We start from the raw sequence: 18,329 nt of genomic DNA on the forward strand, positions 1-18,329 counted from the left end.
AAGGAACATATCTCAAAATGATAAAGGCTATGTATAACAAACCCACAGCTAACATCATACTGAAGAGGGAAAATTTGAAAGCCCTTCCTCTAAGATCTAGAACAAGACAAGGATGCCCACTTTCACCATTTTTATTTTACATAGTGAAGTCCTAGTCAAAGCCCTTTGGCAAGAGAAAGAAAAAAAAGGCATCCAAATTTGAAAAAAAAAAAAAAAAGTCAAATTATCCTTATTCACACACATTATATTTAGAAAAACCTAAAGACTCCACACACATTAAAAAAAAAAGAAAAACAAAACAAAACCTAACCAAACAGATAAATTTGGTAAAGTTTCAGGATATAAAATCAGTATATAAAAATCAAATGGCTGGGCACAGTGGCTCATGCCTGTAATCGCAGCACTTTCAGAGGTCCAGGCAGGTGGATCACTTGACCTCAGGAATTTGGGGCCAGCCTGGGCAACATGGCAAAACTCCATCTCTACAGAAAAAAAAAAAAAGCTAGGCTTGATGGTGCACAACTGTAGTCCCTGATATTCGAGAGACTGAGGTGGGAGAATTACTTAAGCCTGGGAGGTTGAGACTGGAGTGAACCATGATCACACCACTGCACTCCAGCCCAGGTGACAGAGCGAGACTCTGTCTCCAAAAAAAAAAAAAAAAAAAACAAAACCAATTGCATAGCTTTATGCCAACAACAAACAAACTAGAAAAGAAATCAAGAAAGCAATACCATTTACAATAGCTACAAAAAAAAAATATGTAAAATACCTAGGAATAATATTTGACCAAAATGTACAAAGCTATGAAACACTAATGAAGAAAATAAAATAGGACACCAAAAAATGAAAAGATATCCCTTATTCATGGTTTAAAAGAATTTAATATTGTTAAAATATCTCTACTACCCAAAGCGATCTACAAGACCAATGCAATCCCTATCAAAATACCAATGATATTCTTTACATAAACAGAGAAAACCTAAAATTCATATGGAACCTGAATAGCCAAAGTAATCCTGAGCAAAAAGAATAAAGCTGGACACATCACACTAACTGACTTCAAAATATACCAAAGTTATAGTAACCAAAACATTATGGTAATGGCATAAAAACAGACCAATGGAACAGAACAGACAACCCAGAAATAAATCATGCATTTACAGCCAACTCACCTTCAACAAAGGCGGCACGAGAATATACCAGAAAAAGATAGTGTCTTCAATAAATGGTGCTGGGAAAACTGGATAACCATATGCTGCAGGAGAATTAAACTAGACTCCTACCTCTTGCCATATTCAAAAATAAAACTGAAATAGATTAAAGACTTAAATCTGGGACCTGATACCATAGAACTATTTAAAGAAAACACTGGGGAAATGCTTTGGGACACTGGTCTAGGCAAAGACTTTTTGGATAAGACCTCAAAAGCACAATCAACACAAGTAAAAACATATAGGATTACATCAAGCTTAAAGGCTACACAGTAAAGGAAACAATCAACAGAGTAGAGACAATATACAGAAAGAGAGAAATTATTTGCAAACTGTCTGTCTAATAAGAGATTAATAACCAGAAAACATAAGGAACTCAAAATACTCCACAAGCTTGGCGGAGTGCTTTGAATTCCTTAAAAAAAAACAACAACAACAAAAAAAAAAACCTGATTTAAAAACAGGCAAAAGATCTGAATAGGCATATCTCAAAAGAAGACATACAATGGCAAACATGTATATGAAGAAATGTTCAACATTACTAAACACCAGGGAAATGCAAGTCAAAACCACAATGAGATTATCTCACCCCAGTTAGAGGCTTTAATTAAAAAAAAAAAAAAGATAGATGTTGGCATGGAAGTAGAGAAAGGGGAACACTTGTATAGTGTTGATGGGAATGTAAGTAGAGCTACACGGAAAACAGTATGGAGTTTCCTCAAAAAACTAAAAATAGAACTATAATCCAGCAATTCCATTGCTTGGCATATATCCCAATGAAAGGAAATCAGTATATTGAAGGGATATCTGCAGTCCCACATTTTTTGCAGCACTATTCACAGTAGCTAAGATATGGAACCAACCTAAATGTCCATCAATAGATGAATGGATAAAGAAAATGTGCTACATATACAGAATGAAGTATTATTCAGTAATAAAAAATTACTGAAATCCTGTCAAATATTGCAGCAATATGGATAGGACTGGAGGTCATATGTTAAGTGAAGTCAGTCAGGTACAGAAAGACAAATAGCACGTGTTCTCACTCATATGTGGGAGCTAAAAAAAAAAAAAAAAGTGTATTTTATTTTATAGAGAGTTGATGTTGGTTACCAAAGGATGAGAAGGGGATGGGAGGGAACAAGAGAGGTTGGTTAGTGGGTATAAAAATATAGTCAGAAGGAGTAATATCTTGCGTTAGCTAGTACAGTAGGGTTACTATAGTTAACAATAATGTATTTTATAGCTCGAAATAGCTAGAAGAGAAGATATGGAATGCTCCCAACATAAAGAGAAATGTTTATGGTGGTAGATATGCCAATTACTCCAATTTGCTTATTGCACATTTTATGTATGTATGAAAATATCACATGTACCCCTCAAAAATGTAAAACTATTATGTATGAATTTTTAAAAAGAAAGAAATTAAAATCAACAACTTTACTTTGTTTTTACTTCCATTTGCTTGTTAAATCTCTACCATCTCTCTTCATGGTTGTAATTTTCTGTTAGCGTGGCTGAAACAGAACTCTTGTAAACAACTTACAGTTAAATCTTATTTTTTAATTTAATCTGAATGTTTTTATCTTTTAATAGAATTTAAACCATTTTCATTTACTGACATAACTGATGGGAAGCATGGTCTAGTAGAAAAAGTTCACAGACTTTGAAGTCAGATAGATCTGATTTTGAATTCCAACCAGCAGTTCAAAGTTCCTATCATAAGAATTAGTGATAATATATAAAAAGCATCAATATATGATATGTCCTCAATAAAATATATCTGTCATTTATTATATACTTTCTTAGGTTTCTTTCTTTTACTGTAATGGCAAAGTTTTACTTATTTTCATTTTCTCATTGTTTTGAAATTCCTTTCTCACTGATTTGAGTTCTACTAATTGACAGCTTTTTTAAAAAGATATAATCTTTATCATTTCTCCAATAAAATTTAGGATTAAATGGGATATAAATATATAGTATGCACAGAATATAGTTTCCCCTCTCCCCTTACACTTTATTTTGCTGTCTTTGTCTTTTATTTCACCTTGCTTTCTCTTATTTCATAGTATCATGTCTTTATAACTTAGTTGAGGATGCCATGCATACATTTTGAAATGCTGCTTCTGGTCCTGTAGTAAAAAATTTTTCAGAGGTACAACTGCCCTCTGAATCAACAGGATAATGCTACCTTTTTCTAATGAAGTATTTTTTTCATAAAGTCCATGTTGGGATTTTTTCTGTTTATCATACTTAAATGAGGAAAGATCTGTGTAAACCTAGTGTTTGCCAACAATGTATGATTTTCTTTGAACTCCCCTGTCATGTCCACTAGGGCCTAAGCAGAACTCCCTTCTTTGATCAACTGAGTGGACAAGAACATGAACAATTTCCTTGCTTATAGCTCAATTTTCAATACGTGGCAGACTATCTGCTGACTGAGGTGGAATCACCCTCTCTTCCTACTGTCTCATTCGCTAACACCAAATAGAAGAGGAACATTAAAAACTGAAATCCCTGACCATGCTGTTAACAGAATTCTTCCTGGATCTGCTTCTATAAGCAGACCTTTATATCTTCCTCCAGAAGGTCATTGCCACCTTCTCTCTAGTATCTATATGCTACTTACTGGGAGCTACAGTTGCTGAGTAGTATCAAATGTGAGGAGAGAAGAAATGAGGATAATTCAATAACTGCTGGCCACTTACCATTTTAAAGCAAAAGTCAAGAAAGACTTTTAACAGCTGGCATTATTGGACAATGAAAAACGCACAATGACACTATATAAACTCTTTCATCATGGAATATATTCATACAGAAACTGGATGATCTATTACTAATGCAGGAGCAATTCCTATATCAGATGAGAGGCTGGTATATGAATTCTTCGGGCCCTTTCAGAGGCTAAGAGTCTAAAAAACAACATATTTTATCAACTCAGTTACCTAAATATTGTTTCAATAAATATTTCACTAAATTTCTTACATGCGATAATTTGCATCTATCAGACTCCATTAATTAACAAAATATATAGCTGTGCTTAGGAAAACATGCTTTAAAAACTCATAGCCAAAAGTGGCAGAGGTATGCTCAAAATAAAGTTGTTTTCAACTTAGTCTTACAATTCCTTCATTTTAAAATTGGTAAATAAAAAAGGTGCTTTACTGGTCTTTAGGTGGGCAAGATAAAGCAGGTCTTTTTTTTTAAATTGTAATTAAATTACTTTGATTGATCTAATATAATATACTGGTTTGAACTACAGTATTTGCCATCTAAAGTCCAAAAGCTACTTATGCTGGAAATACTTCCAATTCACTTCTAGTTCAGTTAGGACAAGGAGTCATTGAAGATAGTTTCTCTACTTCCTTCACTGGCAGGTAACTCATAGAGCACTCATTCACATCAAATGATACCTTTAACAGATCATGTTCTCCAACATTTGCTGCATATGTCCATGTAAGTTTTCTGGTACCAGTAGGATCTGCCCAGGCAAAAAGTCGAGCTTGTCTTGGCAGCAAGACCATTTCTTCTGGTGACCCACTGAAACATGATGAACAGAGAGAAAATCAGAATTATCTTGGAGTTAAGAAATTCAAACCCGTAGTTTACTGAGGAGGGGATTAGCACAAAAGTCCTATGCAATTCCTTTGGTTAATAAAACACAACTCTACCTAAAAACAAGTACCCTAAAATGTCTAATAAATTAATGGTTTTTAAGCTTGGGGAAACAGAATATTGCCCTTTCTGAAGCTTCAATGCACTCAGAATTGATCCAAGTGGAATCATACCAATGGAATTAATTAGGGTAAACAGATTGCCAGATCAGAGTCCACCTGTAGAAATGGCTGTGAAGAGTAAATATCTTTAGTAGCCGAACTTTCACTCAGTGCTTAAATTTAAACATATTTTTTACAGACAGGGTTTTCCTATGTTTCCCAGGCTGGAAAGCAGTGGCCATTCACAGGCAAGATCATATTGCACTACAGCCTCAAACTCTTGGGCTCATGAGATCCTCCTACCCAAGCCTCTCAAGTAGCTGTGACTATAGGTATGCATTACTGTGACCAGTTAAGCTTTTTAATCAAATAAAATACTTAAGATATATTATGGGCTGCAGCAACAAAAAAAATTATGTCCATACCATTACTACACAAAGTGTGGTCTGTAAACAAGCAGAATAAGCATTACCTGGGGACTTGTGGGAAATGCAAAGTCCAGGGCCCCATCCAAAAGCTACTGAATCAAAATCTGCATCTTAACAAGACTCCCAGGAGACTTTAAAATTGATTATTACAGTTTAAGTAAAGTATTTGTCCATTTAATGCAAAAAATATTCCAGAGAACTGGGAGAAAAAAAGTAATCCAACTAGGTTTTAATCCTAATCTGTACTTTTAAATCTCTCACTGGATTCATTCCATTAGAGTTAAGACTAGGGAAATCTTTAAGAAATTTACATATATACACACATTTATATGTGTGTATATATGTATAAATATATATACACATATATACATATGTTAATATAAATATACACAATTTTATAAATAAAATTATTCGATATTTTAAGGGCTTAAATTCTCCACCATTAAATAACGACATCATCCAAACCAAATGACAGCAAAGGCAAGAACAATGAAATTCCTATCAGCCAATGCTATACATTCAACATCACTATCTACTCATCATCTTCTCATTTAACCTTCTACTACCCCTACCCAAAAAAACTAAATACAGATTTATAGGAAAAGGGTCACTGAGCATTACCAAGTTACCAGGAAAGGGAATACTCAAACAGGTTCACTCCCTTACCTGCCATTTTGAAATTTAAAAAGCTCTAAAACCCCAAAGATTTTTCTGGAAGTTTGGTGTCAAAACTCATTTGGCAGCAAAACCTGACCTGAATTGATATGAAACTATTAATAATTTCTATTTTTCCCATTTGACGTGAATATTCATCAGTTTTGCTGCAGAAATATTAATGTGTTTACAGAGGGTTATCTCAAAACATGTAAGGATATTAGACATTAACACCACGTGTTCCGTATCACCTTTCTAAAATCTAAAAACATTCTGAATATGAAACCAAAGTGTTTCCCATTAGTTACTGTGAACCAATAAAAGTATTTCCTATTAACTGTTTTTTCTCATACCTCTGTTTGTATGTGAGGATGTCCCATGGTGTATGGTTCATTATCAAGGCAGGAGCAGATCCCTCATGGTAATCAGAAAACGTTATGACAGTTGAATGTTCGGCAGTGTTTACATCCACCAAGATACCCCCATTCTATTGTAGGAAAGAAAAAAAAAGTATGTTTGATGTACTGGTTTAATCTACACTTACATATGGAATTTCAATATTATGTAAAACACAAAAGCTTTGTTTTCTTTTTTCTTTTTTTTTTCGAGACAGAGTCTCGCTGGAGTGTGGTGGCGCCATCTCAGCTTACTGCAGCCTCTGCCTCCACCTCCCAGATTCAACCAATTATCCTGACCCAGCCTTCCGAGTAGCTGGGATTACAGGCATGTCAACAATGCCCAGCTAATTTTTGTACTTTTTAATAGAGATGGGGTTTCACCATATTGGCTAGGCTGGTCTCGAACTCCTGACCTCGTGATCCACCTGCCTCGGCCTCCCAAAGTGCTAGGATTACAGGCGTGAGCTTCCCCACTCAGCCTGTTTTCTTAAGTTCTTACTGAAAAGCAAACTGGCTCTGATCTGTTACAAATATATGTTGGCATTACATATTGATATAGCAGGACCTTCAAATAACTACCAGTAAATTTTGATAGCATGGTTTACTGAAATATCTCAAAGCAAATTTTAAAAATCAAAGACATTTTATTTTAAAATATGAAAACTTACCAGATCTTCTAAGCTCAATAAAGTGCCATTATCCTGTCGGTTATAGAAGAATGGTTTGGAAGATCCTTCACAGCCCACCACTCTCACACAAAGTTTGCCTGACAAATTTTCAGGCCAAAATGGAAGGCACTATAAATATAAAAGTTATTATCAGTCTTAAGGATAACACTGTAATATAATAAATAAGACATTAACTAATTAAATTTTCAATTCTGATTCTGATCTTGATTAAATTATTATGAAGCTTCTAAAAATATGTCCTCCACATCTCTTAGTAAGATTACTGACAATACAATGACTATGAAACCAAAGAAACTGCATCAGGAGAATACAGATATATTAGTCTATATGTATTTATGGTATAATTGCAGTATGAGAAACTGAAGAGTCTGTTGATTAAGAATTATAAAATTCATTATTATTTAAAAATTGTATTTAAAAATTATCATCTCATTTGCTTTTGTGTATATCCACTTTAATTCACTAATACACGATGAATTCTTTCACAGAGTATCTTATCCTAAATAAACCAGAAAGACAACTGAACGCAGAGGAAAGAACGCCACAGACCTTGCTGGAAGTTCCGACACCATCCTCCTAGATGTCTGATATTAATCAGACCATATACTTACTTCTTTAAGCCTCAGTTTTTACTGAATATTTCATTCCTAACACAAAATGTCCTTCTGTTATAGAATACTAGGTAAATTCTATTTCTGAATAAAAAATACTACTGTAATCAAACCCACAGCGAAGATTAAAAAAAAAAGAAGCATTTATTTGTTGCTGAGTTTAAGGAGATCATTCTAAGTGTCTTGAACACACCACGCTCTTAGAGCTTTTGGTTCATATTGTAATTAGAATCCCTCCTTTTCAGTCTTTTGCTAAAAATTTTAAAAATAATTTTAGAATCTTTTTTACACAGTAGAAAGTGACCTTCATCCGGAGAGTCAGCTGGTTTGGTTGAAAACTCAGTCAAGATCAAGCACCAGTGCTCATCTTTGCACCTGTCCTCTTCTGGCACACATTCCCCCATTTGCTTCACCTCCTGGAATCTTACTGAGCATGAAGAGCTTAGTTCAAATCCCACCTTTTCTGTGAGACTTTTATCTTTTGATCTATAACACCATGTTTTCAACTACCAATGACTTTATCAATCTTGGAAAAGTCTCCTTTTCAGTAAAGTGAGAGAGCGGAATTTTAGCTAATTTTCAAAGAAATTTCCAGCTCACCTATTCAGAAATTCTATAACCACCTATAACTTAGCATGTGCTATCTATCTCTCCATGTGCTGACTTTTACTACTCTTTTAAGACAATAGCTTCTTGAATATAGAGACATTATCTTGACTATGGAGACACCATATAATACATAATCTCTATGTACTTTTTACAGTACATAGCTACATTCTACACATATAGGAAGAATTAGAAAAAACTATTAATGATCTAGACTGGGCTAGTGTAAGTATTATCAAAACTTTTCTTCTTTTTTTAAAAATATAGTATGAAAAAAATCTTTCAAAGCTGGCTGTCATATTTCAACACATAAATATGATAGAGTCTGAAAAAGAGGTATATACAATTCTTATTTAGATGTCAATATTTACTTGTATATTTTAGGAACCAGTTGTAATAAAGAAAAATGTTACCTCTGAAGAAGCAATATAGTTCCATTTATTAGTTGGCATTGAGCCATCAGATGCAATCTCGCCAACTTCTAGTTCTAAAGATGACTTGTTTGCAATGGTACAAAAGGGAGTCAGGGTAACTATTCGCGAAAGGTTGAAACTGCTCATTTTGATGCTAACACCAACCTGTGGAAAGGAAACAAGCTTATTTTCCAGTTTATTCAATGTCTTTGAAATACACACACATCCCCTCATTCACACACAAACTTCTTAACATATTTTAAAATAATAATTCTTAAATAAAGCAACTACAAGTTACATTCTACTACAGATTATCGTCTAAGAAAAAAAAATTTTAGTTCCTTAGTTTTGCTCCATCAGAAACAATTCAAGAAATATCAATTAGTAATTTAACGACTTGTAGTGACAGACTTAGTATGTCTAGAATTCCCTACTTTTTAAAATTTCAAACATAAATTGCTTTATAATTAGTGTACAAGTTTTATTATCTGTTATTAGTAAAATAAAAATTTTGAAGTAGTAATAAAATAGGTTAATTGGCATCAGATTACTAAAATTTTCATACTAGTCAAATTTAAGATTTAAGAAATGTCTGGCAAGGGGTGGCATAGAATAAGGATTCTACCATACTGTGAATATTTACCAAGTTGCTCACTTGGATGGATTAAACTCACTGTCTTAAACTTAGACAAATTCAGGTTTTGCTCTGGTATCAGTGACCATAAAAATTTGTAGTGATAACAGCCCTCCCTCCACATTATCACTTTAAATTCAAATTTCTGTACACTTTAGGAGCCAACTTGTTTGTTGAACTGTAGAAAAGGTGAATGGAATCAAAGGTAAATGAGGAAGCAGAATCTTACCAGGTACTCCATATTGTTGGCAGGACACTTCACACATCCATAACTTCCCACTGTATCCAATGAGAAACTACTGGACCAGGCACTAGTTGAAATTTTTAATTGTACCTATACCAGAGAGCACATATCGTCATATAAGCAACCTAAAACACTATAATAATTTTATTTGAGAGAAAGTTGCTGGACTACTAGAAATTTCTTTAATACTGTGGGACACAGAAAAATATAATCAAAGCCATACTGCAAACAGGTAACAGAGCCACAAAAAACTCTAGGGAACAATAAAACAAAAACATAGTTCTGACTTTCTCATTCGCCTATGCAATGAGTATAGTAAACCTAGATACCAATGAGATTCTGTATTGTTTTTAAGAAGAATTATAATGCAAAATGATGTTTTCCAGTGATAGACTTATGATACACAGCTAACAAATCTTTAAAGTCTTAGCATATAGAGAATTTATGTCTTTAACATTATTCAGCAGACGCTACATTAAAGACATTGTGACAGGCAGAATGGAAGACAATAGGACACAGTTCCTGTCTTCAATGAGCTTCCAACTAGACAGACTAGGAAATACATACTAAAAATTATGATAGAAGACTCAATGGGATAAGAGCCATACAAGAGGCAAAAAATGCTATCGAGGTGAGAGGATAGTTTACTTCTGATTCTGGGATTTAGATAAAATTTTATAGAAGAGATCAAACTGTGCCCTTGTATTAATCTCACCCTCATCCATCCAATTAGTTTGTAAAAAACTTGAGGACAACTAGAGGTCAGACACATAAACAAGCAATTACAATACCACGTGTTAACCAACACTCAAAGAGAGTGGAGTTCCCAAAGCATCACCTGTTGGAAATGCAAAGTCTCAAACCATATCCAGACCTACTGAATCAAACTGTAGAGACAGGACCCAGTAATCAGCGTTTAAAACCCTTCAGGTGCCAGGTGCAGTGGCTCACACCTGTAATCCCAGCATTATGAGAGGCCGAGGCTGGCAGACCACCTGAGGTCAGGAGTTCGAGACCAGACTGGCCAACATGGTGAAATCCCATCTCTACTAAAAATACAAAAATTGGCAGGGTGTGGCGGCAGGCACCTGTAATCCTAGCTACTTGGGAGGTTGAGGCAGGAGAATTGCTTGAACCCAGGAGGCGCAGGTTGCAGTGAGCCAAGACCGTGCCATTGCACTCCAACCTGGGCAACAAGAACAAAACTCCATTCCCTTTTTTGTTTTTGTTTTGTTTTGCTTTTTGAGATGGGGTCTCACTCTGTTGCCCAGGCTGGAGTGCAATGGCACGATCTCAGCTGACTGTAACCTCTGCCTCCCAGGTTCAAGCGATTCTGCCTCAGCTGCCCGAGTAGCTGGGATTACAGGGGCCTGCCACCATGCCCAGCTAATTTGGTTTCACCAGCTGGTCAGGCTGGTCTCGAACTCCTGACCTCAGGTGATCCACCAGTCTTGGCCTCCCATAGTGCTGGCTGGGATTACAGGTATGAGCCACTGAGCCTGGCCAAAACTCCATCTCATTTAAAAAAAAAAAAAAAAAAAAAAAACCTTTAGGTGATTCTAATATACACTGAAATTTGAGAACCACTACTCCTATAAGAACACGGATGGGATGTCTAGGCCCATTTTAAATGGTTAGAAAATCTTCATATATATCAGGCTTGAGCAGAATGACAAATGAACAGCAGATAATCAGGGATGATGAGGAAGACAGAAAAAAAAAAAAACAGGGAAAGAGGCACTGTAGGCAAAGGGTGCAGCATATACAAAAGCCTAGAGGTGAGTCCTTGAGAAAGTGTGTGGTGAGGGATACCAAAACATGAGCCTGAAGAGGAAAAAAGGGACCAGAGCATAAAGGACGAGGCTTAGGCATTAGGTTTCTCTCCCAAAGGCCTGGCTGAGTGCTTCACACATAGGAAGACTCATCTAATATACGCCAAATTCAATGGTAACTTCTTTAAAAATGCCATTTCATCACCGGTAAAGTAAATAAATTCAAGCTATTCTATCTACTATACTACTACTACTACTACTACCACTACTACTACTACTACTACCACTACTACTACTTCTTCAAGAACAGAGGTAACTCTATAGGCATTGGAGAAAAAGGCAACTCAGTCTCAGGAAACCTATTGGTTCCTAACATCCCACTTGATTATGCTTTTCTTAAGTCTCCTTGAACCTAATTCATATCAATGGCATTTAGCAAATAGGTTAGCATGGTTTTAGGGAAGGCAAATGACTCCCAAGTTTCTAGATTAGGAATTTATCTGCTTTAACTTATTATGTGAACAAAACCACACCTTATTTTTAGTAAAAATGTTCTTCTTCTTAAAAGAGAATAAAATAATATCCCTGAAATCAGCTGGATGTTTCACATGAGTATCTTCTGAACGATACTGAAGAACCCGGGAAGTCTTGTTGATTAGCCAATAGGGACTAAAGACAGACAGCACCATCCGGCTGCCAATTCGCCTGACATGCACTGACAGGTCAACTGTCGTCACTTCTGTGGAGTCAGAAGAAAAACACACAGGAAAGAATTCTGGAAGTGTATCACGTATGCGGAAATGTCCATTCCAGTTTTTGCCCTGGTATTTCATCAGGACTAATTCCATTATTTCACCACTGATTCTTGAATGCAGAACATCAGCAGTACTGCCTTCTGCCAACTCATGAGTTTCTGCTGTTCCCTAAAAACAAACAAAAATTTGCTTAGTAACTTTTTAAAACCTCTGAAATAACAAAATTCATATTTTTCACAAATGCTAAATAACCTACCAGATGCAGGTAAACTGCTAAGTCTTCTGTGAAGTACCAAGGTTACATTTTACAAATGTCCAGTACTCACTGAGGACTAAAAAGAAAATACTACACCATAGCCAAAGGCAGAAACTGATTTTGGCCATTAGGAGACTAACAGCCTAAATTTTTTGTGAAAAAATCAGGTCTGTATCAAGAGTCAAAGACTAAATTCAGGAAGCCTGGCTGTTGTCCATGAGAGCTATGTCATTAAATGAGCCACTGAACTGCCTGGCCTTCAGTTTTATCCTCTAATTATAGACCATGCCTAATGGTTCCCATATGAATGGAATAAGAAAACTACTCTTATTCACTTGTCAGGTAAAAAATTACTCTGACAAGTTATCTAAGTAAGGTGGAATTACTTGAAAAATGAGTAATAACATATAAACCAGGTTTCCTTACTAAAAACCCCTCTTATATAAACACTATTTAATTCTTACAAAATACTCTTATATAAATACTATTTAATTCATTTTATTAATTTTGTCTCCACAACTCAGGAATGGCTCATTGTCGGATTAAAAAACATGTAGGTTCCAAACACTTTCCAGATTTTAGTATTTTAAAATATACCGCCATATAGAAATTTTAAAATATTTATTATACAACATTACTAGAAAATCTTTATTACTTCTTAAGACAGAAAGTAATTATTTTTTTATTTTCCAAGGTTTATTTTCAACAGAACCTTGAAGAAATAATCACAATGTTGACTTTAAAATAAAAACTTTAAACTAAGATGAAATATTTTCTCATTTTTTCCTCTATTTTAGTTAATGGAATTTTACTTAATTAATAAAGAGATGATCATGCTTCTTAATTTAAGGAAGATGCAGTAAAGAGGCAGGGATCAAAAAGCCAAACTGCCTAGGCTCAAATCCCAGCTCTACCACTTCCTAGCTACGGGACCTTGAGCGAGTCACTTAACCCATTTCAACTCAGTTCTCTTATATGTAAAATGGGCCTAACAACAGTACTTACATCAGGAGGTTATTATAAACAGTAAATAGGCTAGTACATGTAAAGTACCCAGAGCAGTTCCTAGCACATAGTAAATGTTATGCCAGTTTTTGCTATCATTAGTATTATGAAGGCATTACACATTACACGTACACTATATAAAACACTGACCTCAATTAAAAATGCCATAAAACAAAATCAGAATTTACTCTGGGCAACAATAAAAATCAAACAAAATGCAAGAGACATACCTCAAGTAAATATCTTAGAGAATATGGGAGAAGATTCCGCAAAGTGAGAGAAGGATAAAGATGAATAATGTAAGCTACATCCCAGTCTTCCCCATGTGTACATATGTAGCTTAATTCATCAGGCAGAGCAACTGTATTCACTATGAGAGGTAAGAAGCTGACTTCTACTGATGGACACTGCAACATGCATCTGACTTCCCTGCTCCTATGAAGTTCTTCCTTCCAAGAAATGTAAGTGGTGGATTCCTTGTACTGATGCTCTAAGATTCCAGCTGGCTGGATAAACAACTGACATCTGCAGAAGGAGGAAACAGTGACAATAAAGTTTTGATTCAGAACTTAAAAAAAAGAATCTCATTAAATCTTCCTGACAACCCTACAAGATAGGTGCTATTATTCCTATTTTTACAGATATATAGATGAGGAAACCAGGGCTCTAGGTTAGGAAATTCACCCAAAATCACATAGCTAACTTATGGAGGAACTTTCCTAAGAAAAAACAAAAAACAAACAAACAAACAAAAACTCTGTAAACAAAGACAACTTAAAAAATTTTTTCATTTCAAATACAAAGGCGATCTAATAAAAATACTCAGAAAAATTCTGATACCAAATATACAATAAAGAATTTTCACCTGATAAATTCAATGATAATATAAATGTGTATCTCAATGTAAGACTAAATTATGTCTTAAAACTGGCTTTTACCAATCTTCAGATAATAAAAATATGAAGTTATTTTCCAGAATATAAATCCCCAACTCAGTACATTTAAAGTTCAATACATTTCAAGAATTATCTACCTATATGAATCTAAAGGAACATGGAACTCCTCTTCAGGTCTGGCTATCCCAATGCGCTCCAATAGCTTAACATTCTTAACAAATTTATAGATGATAAATGCAATGGAGAAATGGTTTTTGATCTGTTGGACAAAAAAAAAATACAAGTTTTTTTAAAGATATGTAAGTTCGAAAGAAAAATGAGAGCCACAAGCAAATACTTTTAGATCTAAAAAATTTCAAACTCAATATTGGAAGATATTTTTATTGGCAATTGAAAAATTTTAGGGTATTTAAGTGCTACATACATTAAACATAATGTTTATGTGGCAGTTGAAAACTAAGATATTCAAATGCTCCATATATTATAAGCTTATGTTTAGTATTGGTCTATATTATCTTTCAAATATGTATTATTCTCTGAAGATTTAAGCCATTTTTTCTCCAAGACAATCTTTTCTCAATGCATCATGTGTAAAAACTAAACAAAAATGGATAGCAAAAAAATCATGAGAAAAATAGTACAACTATCTTTTCTTGACAACAGTCTGTTATGCATTGGAACAAATAACAAACTAAAAGATAACAATGTCCAAAATTTGAAACCTTTTCATTTTTATCTGATGTTACAGGTAGGAAAAAAACGTTCTTTTGTTGACCATATGCTGAAACCTGTAGTAATACACAGAAAAAGAAAAACTTTGGATAAAACCTTAAAAGTAGAAAAGATATTTACACAGATTAAGATGCTAAAATGTTTTTCAGAGGAATAGATCATTCCAATATGCCTTCATACATACTTGAAAAATATAATCCAAGTGACATACAAAGAGAATGGAATGTTTCCTAACTACAATTACAATAATCCTCGGTTCTGAATATTTAAAGGAATATACCAAAAAAGCTTTATTAATTTTAAATTTATCTTAACAGACAGACAACAAAAATGAGCTTTAAGTAAACAAAACTATAGACATTTAAAATAAATATTACCAAAGCAAGCTGGACAGTAAAAAGAAGCCATTTCCATTTACTATTTATTTCTGAATAATTACTATTTATTTCTGAATAATCAGTATTGACCTAATGAAGTTTTACTATATTCCTATATTCAGTTAAATGATTTAACATTTCTTGATACACTGAAAGGGATACAATTCACTTTGAAGTATTACCTGTAGAGGAGAGCGAAGAGTAATTACTTTATTCCCTTCAGTTGCATCAATCTGTACCAAGACAGAGTCAGAATGACTGGCATTGGGATTCCGTACATTATACAATCGCCGTCCAGGTCTGGCCACAGGGATATTTGCAACTTCTGTATATCCATGAGGTACTAAGGCAGTGCATAAGTGAAAAGAATTCCAAATATTAATTTGCCAATGTTTCTCTATGACAGAATAATCATTAGTACCTCAAAATAATGATGAGTATTTTTCTTCATCACTAGAAATGATCACCACAAATTGCTTTTCTAAGACTCATAAACTAAAAAAAGGAGACCAGTTACTGTTATAAAATTTTTGACCGAAAACAATTTTTCTTGGGGTTTTGAATATAAAAACAAAATCCAACTTATTTCTTATTCTCTCAATTATACAGCAACAATCTTTTTCTTTGTCACAGTGTCAATACTGTAAGACTTCTGAATACAGCTATTTTCTCTCCTCATTAAACTCCAATCTTTTTAAAAATACATTATATATATATATAACATACATTATATATATGTTATTTAAGGGCATAAAAATAATCTAGTTTTGTAAAGTATTTCTTAATAAAGTTTAATTTTCTCAAGTTTAGAAAACAAGAAACAAGAGGTTAGCAATTATACGTTTCAAATGTTGTATCTCCAGATATCTGCAGCAAAATGTTTTTTCACATTTTATTAAAAATAAGCCCACACCAACAACTGCTAAGATGCCCTTAAAAGAAAATAAATATAGCTTACCAATGGTCAGAGTGAAGAAGGAGCTTTCTTGACGACTCAATATAGATAGGTTCCCTTGACTTGAAGGTACCATGCTGGCATATTCCAGTTCCAAATTCTGGCCAGCATCAACATCAAAAATATCACTTTTCTCTGGGAAGCCCATTACTCTGAGATTACAATTGGGCTTCACTTTAATGGGAACACCTACAGCATTTTTTACCGTAAAAGGAGCTCTGTCCTTTAAAGAGTAGTCAAAAGTAGAAGCAGTGCCCTCTGAAAAACCCTGAAAAGGAACATATCATCACAGTTAAATTTTTGAAAAGTATACATTATTTCCAAAACGTATACCATCATTATACATTTTTTGGAAGCTAATTTTGGTGACAAAAAAATTACATGTTTCATTTTTAAAATTCCACTTGAAATATTCTAAGCAAGATTCAGACATACTTTTGCTAAATTGTTGAAAATATTAAGACAACTTTTTGATATTGTTATATTCATTGTATTTCCTGAAGAAATATGAATTGCCATTTGTGGCTCAGGAATAAAATCATCTCCTGGCAGCAAACTTTTATCCTGAACTGGGTTCTTCTTTACCTACGAAGAAAAATAACAGACCAAATTTAAATTATTAGCCAGTTGATAATAAAATAAAAATGCTAGAGTTCAGTTCTCTTAAACTGATCACTTTATAGTAATGCTTCACAAAAGTCTTATTTTCAAAAATATACCATGCTTCACTTTGATTTCATGGAAATCAGCATTCATTCTTTCAGGGTATAGTCCAAGCATGGGGAAAAGTTTAGAATTATGCCATGAAATTACTCAAAGCCAGCTACAATATTTGTCTCTTATGCATTCCTCAGAGCACAGCTATTTATTCAGTGTCACCCAACTGGTGATTATGTGTTGATGAGCAATCTAAGAGGACCCTGAAGTCTAAATTGGTACTTATTAGAGGTGCCACCTGGAAATGTTTCTTTCTGTTTTTTAACCCAATAACACCTTCAAATAAGTAGTATTAATATAATAAACACTTAACTAGCCATCAGATTCCATCAGCTTTTGTTCTAGTAGCATTTCAAAAGCCTTGTAAAACATTCTTTGTTAGCCTCCCTATGCCAGAGAAAGGCAGGTCAGAAAAGTATTCTTTATTGAGAGGAAATTGGAACACAGGTTAAGTGACTTATCTTTAACAAAAGAATATGTGGAGTCAGTTTCAGTGCCCAACTCCTTAGTAAGGCTGCCCCAGAGAAGTATGCTATGACAATTTCTTAACAATATATGACTCTCGTTTCTTTTAATCAAGAAATAATGTGCTTCAGTATCTAGGTTTCTGAGGTGTTCTCAAAAAATAACATAAAAAGATAACACAAAAGAGTTCATTAACAATTCTCAAATATTCTGGTCTTACCCTTAAAAATCACTGATTACACTAAAGAGTTTCATTTATGTTGTATCTAGCAATATGTACTCTACTAACAATTAAAACTGAAAAAAATTAAATATTCATTTAAAAATAAAAATTACATGCTAATATAAATAACATTTTTAATCAAAAATAACAATTTTAAAAATACAGTGAGAAGAGGAACATACACAAATCTCTTTACTGCCTGCCTTAAGGGAAGACAGATAAATTCTCGTTTCTGTTCTGCATTCAATCTGTTGCAATATCACATTCATGTAGTCTCTGGAAAACTCCACTATACACTCGTAAGAGAATGAGAATGAAAATGATACATGAAAAGAGTTCTGACCTCATGGACAGAGCCCTTAAAAGGGCTTCAAGGATCCTAGACCACATCTTAAGAATCACTGAACCAAAAACTAAGAATGAATATGCATAGTATCATTCTATCCAAAGATATTTTAAGATTTCCTTACATGAAGTCTTAAATTCCACTGTCTCTTCCCCTCCACTCTCTCAATCAGGGGCTCCCAGACAGCATGGATCTCACTGTAATAGTGCACCTGGAAAGACAC

General features: G+C 34.1%; 1 protein-coding gene across 2 annotated transcripts in view; it reads right to left on the bottom strand.

Moving 5' to 3' along the window:
- Nucleotides 1-18,329, bottom strand: part of LOC116268582 (vacuolar protein sorting-associated protein 13C-like) — an 80,528-nt gene that overhangs the window by 46,887 nt on the left and 15,312 nt on the right. For both annotated transcript variants that reach the window (XM_031662172.1, XM_031662173.1), the window contains exons 9-20: nt 18,231-18,317; nt 16,791-16,940; nt 16,359-16,623; nt 15,583-15,743; nt 14,429-14,550; nt 13,626-13,920; nt 11,913-12,302; nt 9,593-9,697; nt 8,730-8,894; nt 7,079-7,207; nt 6,366-6,499; nt 4,628-4,754 (exon numbers count right to left, since the gene is read on the bottom strand). In XM_031662172.1, coding sequence (XP_031518032.1) covers nt 4,628-4,754; nt 6,366-6,499; nt 7,079-7,207; nt 8,730-8,894; nt 9,593-9,697; nt 11,913-12,302; nt 13,626-13,920; nt 14,429-14,550; nt 15,583-15,743; nt 16,359-16,623; nt 16,791-16,940; nt 18,231-18,317 — 2,130 coding nt within the window. The remainder of the gene's footprint in view (nt 1-4,627; nt 4,755-6,365; nt 6,500-7,078; nt 7,208-8,729; nt 8,895-9,592; nt 9,698-11,912; nt 12,303-13,625; nt 13,921-14,428; nt 14,551-15,582; nt 15,744-16,358; nt 16,624-16,790; nt 16,941-18,230; nt 18,318-18,329) is intronic.

Source organism: Papio anubis, unplaced genomic scaffold (assembly GCF_008728515.1).
Source record: "Papio anubis isolate 15944 unplaced genomic scaffold, Panubis1.0 scaffold46, whole genome shotgun sequence".
Lineage (NCBI taxonomy): Eukaryota > Metazoa > Chordata > Mammalia > Primates > Cercopithecidae > Papio > Papio anubis.